Here is a 13,850-nt window from a genome sequence, read left to right as displayed (position 1 = left end):
AGTTCTCTAACTGAAAAGCCTGTACAGAATTACAGGTAGGGAGCTAGAGAAGAGCTTGCATGAGTCCGACTTTGTACCTGCAATCCACTGATCGTGGGCACAATGCTTTGCAAGTTCCTGAGGGGAAAGTAAAAAAAATAAATAAATAAAAACGCACTTTTTTTTTTTTCCCCCTGCAAAAATAAGGGCATTGAATACTTTTTTCTTAAAGCGGAACTACACCACATCTGAGCACCACAAACCAGAACCAAAAAGAAGAGGGAGGCTTTTCCCCCTTGGCTTCCCCTTGGTATCTATTTACCCGTCGTAACATCATCTTTTGTATTTTACCCAAAAATGGGTTAACTGTTAATACAAAAAAAAAAAAAACACAATATTTATCAAAGTGTATATTTTCCAAAAACATTTGGTTTGGAAAACTGCTGCGCAAATACTGTGCGACATAAAAAACTGCAACGATTGCCATTTTATTCATTCATATATATTCATTCTCATTCTCTCTCTCTCTCTCTCTCGTGCCTTGCAAAAGTATTCACCCCCTTGGCTTTTTTACCTATTTTGTTACATTACAGACTTAGGTTCAATGTTTTTTTATATTTTCAAATATGTGATGGTTCAGAACACAATAGTCTAAATTGGTGAAATAAAATTAGAAAATATATACATAAAACTATTTTTCAGAAATAAAAAAAATGATAATTGGCATGTGTGTATGTATTCACCCCCTTTGTTATGAAGCCCATAAAAAGCAACCAATTACCTTCAGAAGTCACATAATTAGTGAAATGATGTCTACCTGTGTGCAATCTAAGTGTCACATGATCTGTCATTACATATACACACACACACCTTTTTGAAAGGCCCCAGAGGCTGCAACACCTAAGCAAGAGGCACCACTAACCAAACACTGCCATGAAGACCAAGGAACTCTCCAAACAAGTAAGGGACAATGTTTTTGAGACGTACAAGTCAGGGTTAGGTTATAAAAACAATATCCAAATCTTTGATGATCCCTAGGAGGGCCATCAAATCTATCATAACCAAATGGAAAAAACATGGCACAACAGCAAACCTGCCATTAGACGGCCGCACACCAAACTCACGGATCGGGCAAGGAGGGCATTAATCAGAGAGACAGCATAGAGACTTAAGGTAACCCTGGAGGAGCTGCAGAGTTCCACAGCAGAGATTAGAGCATCTGTACATAGGACGACAATAAGCTGTACGCTCTATAGAGTTGGGCTTTATGGTGGAGTGGCCAGAAGAAAGCCATTACTTTCAGCAAAAAACAAAATGGCACGTTTTGAGTTTGCGAAAAGGCATGTGGGAGACTCCCAAAATGTATGGAGAAAGGTGCTCCAAAGAAAACGCTATGTCTTGCGCAAACCCATCACATCATCCAAAGAACACCATCCCCACAGTGAAACATGGTGGTGGCAGCATCATGCTGTGGGGATGTTTTTCAGCAGTCGGGACTGGGAAACTGGTCAGAGTTGAGGGAATGATGGGTGGTGCTAAATACAGGGATATTCTTGAGCAAAACCTGTACCACTCTGTGTGTGATTTGGAGGCTAGGACGCAGGTTCACCTTCCAGCAGGACAATGACCCCAAACACACTGCTAAATCAACACTTGAGTGGTTTAAGGGGAAACATGTAAATGTCTTGGAATGGCCTAGTCAAAGCCCAGACCTCAATCCAATAGAAAATCTGTGGTCAGACTTAAAGATTGCTGTTCACAAGCGCAAACCATCCAATTTGAAGGAGCTGGAGCAATTTTGCAAGGCGGAATAGGCAAAAATCCCAGTGGTAAGATGTGGCAAGCTCATAGAGACTTATCCAAAGCGACTTGGAGCTGTGATAACCGCAAAAGGTGGCTCTACAAAGTATTGACTTTAGGGGGGTGAATAGTTATGCACATTGACTTTTTCTGTTATTTTGTCCTATTTGTTGTTTGCTTCACAATAAAAAAACAAACAAACCAACCAAAAAAAAAAAAAAAACACACACCATATTCAAAGTTGTGGGCATGTTCTGCAAATTAAATGATGCAAATCCTCAAACAATCCATGTTAATTCCAGGTTGTGAGGCAAAACACGAAAAATGAAATACTTTTGCAAGGCACTGTATATAATGTTTGGAGGTTCCAAGTAATTTTCTAGCAAAAAATACTGATTTCTACTTGTAAAACAAAAAAAAGTGTCAGAAAAGGCCTGGTCCTTAAAGTGGATGTAAACCCGAAATTGTTTTTTTTTTTTTAGTCATAATGTAGAGTATAAGAATTTCTATCATTTGAGCCCAGTCTTGCCACAAAGAGTTAATCCATCTCTGAGCAATCCTATTTCATTGTTCAGTGAGATAAAACTTTACAAACAGAGAAAAACGTTGTCAAATCCTCCCCCTTGCTGTGAGTGACAGGTGATTTACATATCTCGTGCACTAGCCTAAGACATGCATTATTTTTTAATTCCCACCCCCACTCCTTTCTTCAGCAGCTCTGCAAGGATTGGCTGTTCCACACCTCAGTATGATTTGGCATGCTGAAGTCATGTGGTTACTTTCCTGTCTTTTCACTGGATGTTAGAGATCCTAGCAGAAGTTCAGTGTAAGAAATACACAGGAGAAAATGCATATTGACAAGGGGAGTGTAGAGGTGGGCGGGGAGTCTACTGACATCATGACTCCACCCACCGAGCTCCAGACAACAGACCCACCCACAGAATATGATTTTTCGGGTCTAATAGACAGAGGGGAGACATTTGACAGGTAAAGATACATGCAGGAGGCATGTATATCCTTATAGATAACCCCTATGGCAGTAGTTTAGAAAGGATGACACTGGGTTTACATCCACTTTAAGTGGTTAAACCTACAAAGACGCAAGGGGAGCTCTGCAATACAACATCCATTGCAGGCTTATCAGTAATCATTCAGGAATATTGAACCCAGGCAATCAATTCTTAACCTGAAAGGATCAGTTGTAAGGCTCTATTCACATCTAGGCATGTTGCTTTTGAGCGTTTCTGCAGTGCTTTTTGCGGTGCTTGCTGCGTTCTTGGACACACGTTTTTTCCCGCGATTTTCGGGGGTTTTTTTACACTGTATATAGCTTGTTGCTAAGGAGGGGGCCTGGGAAGCCGCCCGCCGCGTCCTTAACAACCGATGAGTCATCAGCTGACAGCTGAAGGGGAAAAAAAAAAAAAAAAAAAAAAAAAAAAAAAAAAACACACACACACACAGCATGGGGTCCCCCCTCCCAGGTCCATACCAGACCCTTGGGTCTAGTATGGATTCGGAGAGTTCCCCCCCACGCCAAAAAAAAAAAAAAAATATATAGATAAAAAATGGCATGGGGTCCCCCCTCCCCCAGCGAACGAGCGAACGCCCCCCCCCAACCATACCAGACCACATGCCCTCAACATGGAGGGGTGGGTGTTGGGGCGGGGGCTCTGTGCCCCTCCCCCCAAAGCACATTTCCCCCCCATGTTGATGGGGACAAGGGCCTCTTCCCGACAACCCTTGCCCTGTGGTTGTCGGGGTCTGCGGACGGGGGGTTTATCGGAATCTGAAAGCCCCCTTTAAGAAGCCCCCCCCCCCCATGTGAGAGTATGGGGTACATTGTAGCCATACCCATTCACAAAAAAAAAAAAAAGTAGTGTAGTGTGAAAAAATACAGTAGACAGTTTTTGACAAGTCTTTTATTAAAAATATCTTCTTCCTCCGGTCTTCCTGCATCTTCCTCCTCCACCGGGCTTCTCCTCCTCCCACTTCTTCTTTCTCCTGTCCTCCTTGTCCAGTGTGCTTCTTCCTCTGCTGCCTCTCCCGCCGTCGACTCTCCTCCGATGCCGCGTCCTGCTGATCTGTCCGCGCCGATGTCAAGCATTTCTTAGATAACGATGGGGGCGTGGCATAGGATGATGTCATCCAGAGGCCCCACCCCCTTGTGACGTTTCCCTTGTGACGTTTCCGCCCGTGGCATTGATGGGTCAGTGATGTCACAAGAGGGCAGGCCGCTGGATGACATCATCCTATGGCCACACCCCCATCGTTATCTAAGAAATGCTTGACATCAACGCGGACAGATCAGCAGGAAGCAGCATCGGAAGAGGGTCGTCGGCAGGAGGAAGAAGCATACCAGACAAAGAAGACAGTAGAAAGAAGAAGAGCGGAAGAAGAAGCCAGGAGGAGGAAGATGCAGGAAGAAGATATTTTTAATAAAAGAATTGTCAAAAACTGTCTACTGTATTTTTTTCACACTACAGGCAGTCCCCGGGTTACGAACACAATAGGAACTGCAGGTTTGTTCGTAAGTCGAAGTTGTTCGTAAGTTGCAACACTGCATTTGTAAGTGTAACTTCCGGTCGGAACACTGCGTTCGTAAGTGTAACTGCCGCCTGTGCATGGATGTGGGATGTTCCGGGCGCTTGTTATGTTATCTGGGGCGTAGTACGGCAGTGTAGGATGTGTTCGGAAGTGCTCGAAAAGGTATACAGGACCCGCATGGAGGACAAGTGGCCGGCATATGAGGCCGTTCGTAAGTAGGAGTCGTTCGTAACTCGGGTGTTCGTAACTCGGGGACTGCCTGTACACTACTTTTTTTTTTTTTGGTGAATGGGTAGGGGTACAATGTATCCCATACTCATTCACATAGGGGGGAGGGTGGGATCTGGGGGCCCCCTTGTTAAAAGGGGGCTTCCAGATTCCGATAAGCCCCCCCCCCGCTGGCAGACCCTGACAACCACTGGGTAAGGGTTGTCGGAAAGAGGCTCTTGTCCCCATCAACATGGGGGCAAGGTGAGGGGCATTGAGGGCATGCAGTCTGGTATGGTCCAGGAAGTATGGGGGGGGTCCCCTCCGAATCCATACTAGACCCAAAGGACCCACGCTGGTTTTTTTTCACAATTTTTTTTTGTTGGCAGTTCTTTTTTTTTACATTCAGCTGTCAGCAGGGAAGCTCGGTGACAGCTGATGACTCAGTTGTTAAGGACACAGTGGCTGGCTTCCCGGGCCTCCTCCTTAGCAACCAGTAATATAAGTGAATGTACAGCAAAAAAAAAAAAAAAAAAAACACACACACACACACACACTGCAAAACGCAAGTCGTGGCAAAAATCGTGGCAAAAACGCGGTACTTGCATTTTGGATGCTGGTCTATTGAAGTCTATTACATGCAAAACACTGCATTTTGCAGGGAAAAAAAAAAAAAAAAAAGTGTATAGCCACCAAAAGTACAGCGACACACGGGTACGTCGCCGGACAGGAAGGTGCTTAAAGGTCAACTTATCCTTTAAACAAAACCTGGAAATCAGCTTTAAAAATAGATCACACCAAAAAGAATCAAAGTATATACATGGGCAGATTAAGAACAGTAATTTACTTCGCTGTGAGCATTTCTTGATTTTCTTTTATTAATTCCCAGGTCCCGCTTACATTCAAAAACTGCTGACTGATCTTTTGCGCCTTGGGGCTGCTAATTTCTAATACACATCAATGATCACTGCATGACCTATGGACAGGAACCTACATTGGAATGGGGGAGATTCACCAGACATCAGCAAATAGTAATGTCATTTAAAATGACACTAAAAGCAGTATTAAACCCAAAACTAAATATATTGCAGCTTACCAATCCTTAAATGCTGTGGCTGCAGTATTTTTCGTTTTTAGGCTTTTTCCTTAATTTTGACCTGGTGGTCTGACCAGTAACACTTCCTGTCTTAAGCCAGGTACACATGATCAGATTTCGTCCGATTTTTGTTGCATGCTAGTCTCAAGTGAAAAAGGTTACTCAACATACGAAAATTCTCGTACAACTTCAGAAGTGACGTAATGTGTTGAATTGCGTTGTATGTGTTTCTTCGTTTTTGAGCATGCGTAGTCTTGCTCTTACGATTTTTTTAAAATGTAAACTGTACTAATTCAATGAAAATCAGACGTTGCGTTCACATTCGACAAAAATTTTATAGCTTGCACATCCAGTTGTTCGGTTGTTGATCAGAAAATCAGCAGATCGTTCGTCGTTTTTATGCTCCTACATATATGATGATGTAAAGGATTTTGCATCTGAATATAATAATATATATATATATATATATATATATATATATATATTTTAGAGCTGCACTATTCTGGCTAAAATGAGAATCACGATTTTTTTGCTTAGAGGATAGATCACGATTCTCGCGGCGTAACATCATCTTTCACATTAAAACAAAAAAAAATTGTGCTAACTTTACTGTTTCGTTTTTTTTTTTTTTTTTATTTATTGAAGTGTATTTTTTCCCCCAAAAATATTGAATATATATATATATATATATATATATATATTTATTTATTATGTTTGGGGGTTCCAAGTAATTTTTTTTAGCAAAAAATATTGATTTTAACTTAAGAAAGAAGTGTCAGAAAAAGATTTAGCCTGGTTTCACACATGTGCGGTGCGAATTGAAGCTCAGGTTTCACTGGGGAGATAACAATCTCCTGTTCAACGGATTCATTGCGTTTTTGCTCAGGATTAGAGAGCAGGGAGAGGGGGAGGGAGGGGGGGGGGGAGAGGGGGAGGTGTAGTGAGGAGAAAGAGAAAATCCTTGTTCAGAACGCAATGCATCTGCGAATCAGATGCGTTCCCATAGGAGATAATAGGCTTGTAGTTCGCACCGCAATGCCCAAAAAACGCACACGTTTTTTGTGCAATGCGCAGTGCGAATGCAACGCACATATGTGAACCAGATACATTCATATGAATGTATTTTAAAATGTCCTGCGAATTAGATGCGGTGTAAGCCGCATCTAATTCGCATAGGTGTGAACCCGGGCTTAGACTTTAAGTGGTTAAACTTCCTGCATTTACACGTTGTTTAAAGCTTGGTAGACTGCCCAGGTTATTTGTTTACACAGAGAAGTTTATCCCTTTGATCTAAGAAGGAAGTTAGATACAATGTTTCAAGTTCTAAACTTGGCAGACTGCCTGGATAATCTCTCCACTTGTTTATATGAAAGAATCGGCAAACTCAGCAGGAGAGATCGTCAGGGGAGGTGAATCAAGATCACGATTTTTTAACGATTAATTGTGCATGTTGAGCTGCCCAAAAAAAGCAGATAAGTCTGCGAAACGCGTCGGCTTACTGCATACACAAGCATCTTTCAAGATTTTATGTGGATTGAGTATCATTTTTGGTCAATTCTCTATATGGCCTAATGTTACTGTCAAATAGTTTTTATGCTTTGTATATTTTGTACAGTAACAAAGTTATATTTTATTATTACCCACTGTGTATGTGCTTACCTCAGAGACAGTGACATATCCGTGAAAGTCCCATCACCTTATAGGAGAGTGGTGCTCTCTCTGATTTTGCTCAGTTCGTCGGACAAAATTTTGCTTCAGATTTTTGTATCGTGTGTACTGGCCTTTAGGGTGTCTGCAGTCTGGCTGGAGTGACAAAGACATCTTTGGATGGCAGCATTAGTAATCTAGGGCAGTGGTCTCCAAACTGCGGCCCAGAGGCCAGATGCAGCCCTTTGCTTGTTTTTATTAGGCCCTTTGGGCACTATTCATCCCAATGATACAAGTACTGTCTACTCCCACTGATGCCAGGAAAAAAAAAAATTATATTCCGACAGGCCACAGTCCGTCCCCCCTAAAGTCTGAAAAACTGTAAACTGGCCCTTTGTTTAGAAAGTTTGGAGACCCCCAACCTACGGAGAGGGTAGTTTTAGATGTACCAGCAGATTTAGATGCACTAACAAACTGAAGCCCTCCTTCTCACCCCCATTGCTTTTTTTCACTGGTTCCCGACCGGCTCACGCAGATATACTGCAGCAGAATGGCACAGCACGGACCCGATGCGCGGGGCTGGCGGGCGCGATCGCCACCAGCCACACACAATCGAATGCACGAGAGCACACCAATCCCTGTGCTATCAGAGGAGAGGAGAGGAGACAGATTGTGTGTTCCTACAAAGTAGGAACAGTGATCTGTCATCTTACCTAGTTAGTCCCATCCTCCCTACAGTTAGAACACACCCAGGGAACACAGTTAACCCCTTGATCATCCCCTAGTATTAACCCCTTCCCTGCCAGTGACATTTATACAGTAATCAGTGCATATTTATAGCGCTGATCACTCTATAAATGTCAATAATCTCCGATCTGTCCGTCGCAATACCGCTAAAAAAAAAAAAAAAAAAATTTTGCAGATCATCGACATTACTAGTAAAAAAATAAAATAATATAAACACCATAAAACTTTCCCATAGTTTGTAGACGCTATAACTTTTGCGCAAACCAACCAATAAACTCTTATTGCGATTTTTTTTTACCAAAAATATGTAAAAGAATACATACCGTATATACTCGAGTATAAGCCGAGTTTTTCAGCACATTTTTTTTGTGCTGAAAGTGCCCCCCTCGGCTTATACTCGAGTCAAGCACTTTTCTGGTGCAAAGAATGACATTTTCCAAAATGATTTTGGGGCCCTGTATCTCGGGGCCACTTGGTGCTAGGAACCCCAAATTTGGTGTGTAAACAGTGTAAACTGTAGCACTACAACATATCCAAAGATGGGGTTCCTAGCATGAAGTGGTCCCAAAGCTGGTTTGGAAAATGTCATTCTCTGCTGCAGAAAAGTGCTTGACATTTTCCGAGCCGACTTTGGGGCTCCGTATCTCGGGGCCACTTGGTGCTAGGAACCCCAAAGTAGGTATGCAAACCCAGTGGAACTAGCACTACAGCATAGCCAAAGCTGGGGTTCCTAGCACTAACTGGCCCTGAGATATAGGGCCCCAAAATCAGTTCAGAAAATGTCACTCTGCTGCAGAAAAGTGCTTGACATTTTCCGAACCAAATTTGGGGCCCCGTATCTCGGGGCCACTTGGTGCTAGGAACCCCAACTTTGGATATGTTGTAGCGCTAGTTCCACTGGGTTTGCACACCAGGTGGCCCTGGGATACGGGGCCCCAAAGTCGGTCAACTGTGTCCATCTGCAGCAAAGTCATTTCGGGACCCTTTGGGTCCAGAGACTCCAAATTTTGGCTGCAGCTAGGGGGCATCTAGGAACCCTTAACAACAGAGTTTGAAGTTCGGAGGACCTATGGCTGCAAATGGGCACAGTGAGGCATGCAAATGGGCACAGTGAGGGCATTGTTGACCCTCTTTTCCACTTACAGTAGCTGCGCATTTCTCACCCTAGGCTTATACTCGAGTCAATAAGTTTTCCCAGTTTTTTGTGGTAAAATTAGGTGCCTCGGCTTACATTCGGGTCGACTTATACTCGAGTATATACGGTATTGGCCTAAACTGATGAAGAAATTTATTTATTTTTTTAAATTGGGGGGATATTATAGCAAAAAGTAAAAAATATTTTTTTTTTCCAAAATTGGCACTTTTTTTTGTTTAAAGCACAAAAAATAAAAACGGCAGAGGTGATCAAATACCACCAAAAGAAAGCTCTAATTGTGGGAAAGAAATGACGCAAATTTTGTTTGGGTACAGAATTGCATGACCGCGCAATTGTCAGTTAAAGCGACGCAGTGCCAGATTGTAAAAAGTGCTCTGGTCAGGAAGGGGCTGAAGTGGTTAAAGCATGTTGTACAGTTAGTTTGTTGTTGCCATGGCATGTAAAACATGTGAAGCAGGTGTTCATCTCAGGCGCTGCACACCTGACAAGGCCCCACGAGGTTTTTTGTGATAACCAAGAAGCTTACGGGATAAAGAGGCGTCATGCGTGAACTGATGGTTCAGGGAACTTTGCTCTGCACAACATATTGGAAATCACACAGCTGAGTGAAAGTCATTGATTTGCATGATTGGACTGTATTGTTATGTGGTGTATTTATGTGCTGTGTTGCAGTACAGGGGAGAAAGTACCCCTTATTTGTTTTTTTACACACTTTATATATAAAGTATATTTAAAAAAAAAAAATCAAAGCCAAACTCCAGCTAACACTCTTTAGCCACTTGAAGACCAGGCTTTTTTCTGACACGTTTTGTTTACAGGTAAAAATCTGTATTTTTGCTAGAACCCCCAAACATTATATATTTTTTGTAGCAGAGGCCCTAGAGAATAAAACGGTGGATTTTGACGATTTATATGTCACGTTGTATTTGTGGAAGCAGTCTTTCCAACACAAATGTTTTGGGAAAAAAATACACTTTAATAAATATTAATGCACACAAATACAATGTGATACCCAATTTTTTGCAAAATATAAAATATGGGGTTACGCTGAGTAAATAGATACCCAACATGGTATGCTTTAAAATTGTGCACGTTCGTAGAATGGCGACATACTACTTCGCCATAGGCGCTGCTTTAAAAGCCTTTACAATTATAGAGGAAGTCTGGTGCTAGAATTATTACTCTCACTCTGACGTTCACGGCAATAGCTCACGTGTGGTGCGATCGGCATTTAGGTATGCATGCATTCGCCTTTGCGCATGAGCATGGGGGGGACAGGTAGCACTTTAAAAAATGTTTATTACATTTTTACATTTATTTTTTATACTGTTTTTTTTTTTTTTTCCTTTTAATCACTTCTTGCCATCACAAGGAATGTAAATATCCCTTGTGACAGCAATAGGCAGCGACAAGTACTCTTTATGGAAAGATCTGGGGTTTATTAGACAAGCATCTGATCACACAAAGATCCATGTGTTCAGATGCTTTAGCAATTTAAAAATGGTGTTGTTTAAAACCGGGAAACTGGAAGTGACAAAACTGCTCATCTCTTCTGGTTTTCTATACCACAGAGAGCATTGGGGACCTTCCGGTCCTCAACGATCTCTACGGTAAGCACTGGTGCGCTGGCTTTCATTCCGGGAGGGGGACCCATCCTGCCGCCTATAAAAGACATCCAGCGGCTAATTAGCCGCTAGGATGGCTTTTACATAAAAGTCGTCCGCCAGCAGAAATAAATACCGGGATAATGCCTGTAGCTGCACTTAAAGCCAAATGCTGTACATGTACGTGATTTGGCGTTAAGTGGTTAAGCAGTTACAGCAATTGTTTTTTCATCTTTTAGAATAAAGATTGTACATAAATAAAAGCTGATCGTTGTAAGCACCCCTTTTAGTGATAAATGATTTGTCTCAACTCTCCAACTGCTACTTTTGCAGGACAACTTGTTCTGTGGAAAAATAACACTTACTGGCAGGGTCGCTAGGTCCTCAAGTGACCCTGCCAGTAAGGAAAGAAAGCCTAAAAAGAAAAAGAATGCAGCCACCACATCCAAGAATTGGAAAGCTGTGACATAATACATGTTTTTGGGTATAATACCCGTTTTAAAAATATTCTATTCAACTATGTCATCGTACAAAAAAAAAAAAAAAAAACACACACACACACACACACCAACTTCTTTTGCTTTCAGCATTTTCCATGCCTCAAAATGTATTTTTTTGTTACCCGTGTGATCGGACTTCCTGTTACAGGGTTGCTATATTCATTCTCAATGGTCCCATTGAAAGCAGGAACCTAGTGACTCTCTTTTGCTCACTTCCTAGGTGTGTGTCAGAAAAATCACAGTAAGGCCGGGTTCACACCGGTGCGCTGCAGTTGACGCACAGTACAATTGTATGTGCGGTTTACGTGCACTCCCATTTACTTCTATTAAGCCCTGTACACACAATAAAAATATCCGACGAATGATTGTCTATTTTTTTTTTTGCATTCTAGTCTCATATGGAAACCCAATAGGTTACTAAAGATACGAAAATTCTCATACGACAGAATACAGCTTTGGAAGTGATGTAATGTATCCCTTCATTTCCGAGCATGCGTAGTCTTGGTCACACGATTTTATTTTTTTTAACAAATACTAAACTAATTACATGAAAATAGTTTGTTCTGTTAACGTACAAGAAAAATTTTCGTGCTTGCCCCTTTGGATAATTTTGCATGAACTGCTGTGATCGGCTCCCGAAAGCGGTCTACCAATGATCAAACGAACGCTCTGAAAGCGGTATTTTTCATCCGATTTTCTCATCGTGTGTACTAGGCATTAGACTGAAAGTGCATCAACCATGCAGAACTTTGATGCGCTTTCATGAAAATGCATGGTCTAAGAGAAGTTAATGGGGGTGCACCTAAAAAAAATTGCATATACTGCAGTGTTTTTCAACCTTTTTTTTTTCAGTCAAGGCATCCTCTAAAATTATGGATAGTCTCAAGGCACCCCATTCTAAAATGTAAAAGCTATTCTAATAGTTTTAACTTAATGTACCAACATCCACACACATAGCACACCCAACGTTAGAGGTTTTTTATTCTGCCAAATTAAATATACTTTTGCACATTGGTACTAATTAGTATTCCAATGTTTCTTTTATTCCTCAATTTTTCTCCATCACTAAGAGGAGCATCAAACCAGGATGCTGTACGGACATCCTCCTTATCAACTGATGATGTCATTGGTTGTTAGGATGCCAGCGGCTAGAAGGTCGTAATGGTGTACAATGAAAACCTGTGGCTTTGTGTAACTAAAAAGCAGGTCTCATCCATCCACTGACTTGTATACAATTTTTGGGCAATTTTTAGGCATTTTGCCAAGGCGCCCCTGAAGAAGAAACCTCAACGCACCTCAAGTAGCTCCAGTGCTTTTTTTTTTTTTTTTTTTTTTTTTTGGAGCCGACACATTTTTGAATAATGCGTTTTTACACATTTTTTGTATTTTCCCAATGAAACGTTTAGCGCATTTGGAGTGTCATTAAAAAAAATGACACACAAATGCGCGCTTTCTACAAAGGTCATCTGGTTCGATCTGATGGGCTGCAGAGCTACAAGGACACAGCGGGGAGGATTCCCCCATCCACCTCCAATGTGTAGATGGGGAAATCGGCTCAGATTTTTTGTAACGTATGGCCAACTTTAATGTCACTTGGACACGGCATAGTTACAGACAATACAGAGGGATGTTTAAAAATCAGTACAGCTTCCATCAGACACAGGTTACAAAGGGACACAATCATCTCTCTTCTCCTTATGTTGGAGGCCAGCAGGAAGAAATCAGATGGCTTTTGTGTCCAACATCCATGGAAATGAATGGGGATCGAACCTGTCCACACTGGACACTCAGCCCACTCCTCTGATTGGGGCTCATTGTTCTCGCCCCCTGATCTGTCATAAATCTACTAAAGAGAGAAAGCAAACCAGGATGATCGAATGGATCAGATCTACAAGTGATCGCTGTGCGGAGATCCATCCTGACAGCCAGGGATCCCCAATGGGGAATGGCTCCTCTACCTCCATTATATCCACATGCTGGCTGCAGCACCTGCTGGACCACCCGACCCCCTGCTGACTTCCAATCGCTCTCATCTAATGATCGTCTCCGATTATCCGAATTCCTCCTAAAACAACGATAGTGTCCATGCAGAAGAGAATCCCCCGCCGATCGGCCATACACACAGTACCTGATCTCCTTGATGCTCTCCAGCTTACACATGATCTCCTGTTCATCTCCCATGCTCTGCACTTTACACTTCACCGTCCAGTGGAATGTGAAAAGCACCAACAACACAGTACAATGGATTGAGATGTGAGCACAGCTCTGAGCAGGCACTGGACACGCCGCACTGCTGCTGGGAAATGAAGTCCTCTCTACCGCCCCCCTACAGCTGGTGTCCGGCTCCAGGACTACATCTCCCAGAAGGCTCCGCGCTCCTGTACACTATCTACTTCCTGCAGGCGATTGCTCTCCTACTCCCAGTCTTAATCAATGTGTTGGAGCTAATGATGTGAGAGCTTGTCAAGTGAGGGAGGGCAGCGCTTTGTGCCCAGATTAATGGCAGACTGAAGATCACAATATATTGCTTTCTCTAATGAGTGTGCTGCCCTGCTGGGAAGATCGGTGAT

At 42.4% G+C, this 13,850-nt stretch overlaps 1 protein-coding gene across 1 annotated transcript in view; it reads right to left on the bottom strand.

Annotated features, from left to right (window-relative positions):
* Positions 1-13,616, bottom strand: part of ZC4H2 (zinc finger C4H2-type containing) — a 34,596-nt gene extending 20,980 nt beyond the window's left edge. Inside the window, exon 1 of the mRNA XM_073599459.1 lies at positions 13,409-13,616. Within this exon, the coding sequence (XP_073455560.1) occupies positions 13,409-13,461 (53 nt within the window). The 5' untranslated portion in view covers positions 13,462-13,616. The remainder of the gene's footprint in view (positions 1-13,408) is intronic.
* Between the last annotated feature and the right edge of the window lie 234 nt (positions 13,617-13,850).

This window comes from Aquarana catesbeiana, linkage group LG09 (genome assembly GCF_042186555.1).
Source record: "Aquarana catesbeiana isolate 2022-GZ linkage group LG09, ASM4218655v1, whole genome shotgun sequence".
NCBI classification, from domain to species: Eukaryota; Metazoa; Chordata; class Amphibia; order Anura; family Ranidae; genus Aquarana; species Aquarana catesbeiana.
The sequence above is the reverse complement of the archived record's forward strand: the minus strand, read 5'-3'. Positions and strand labels throughout refer to the sequence as shown.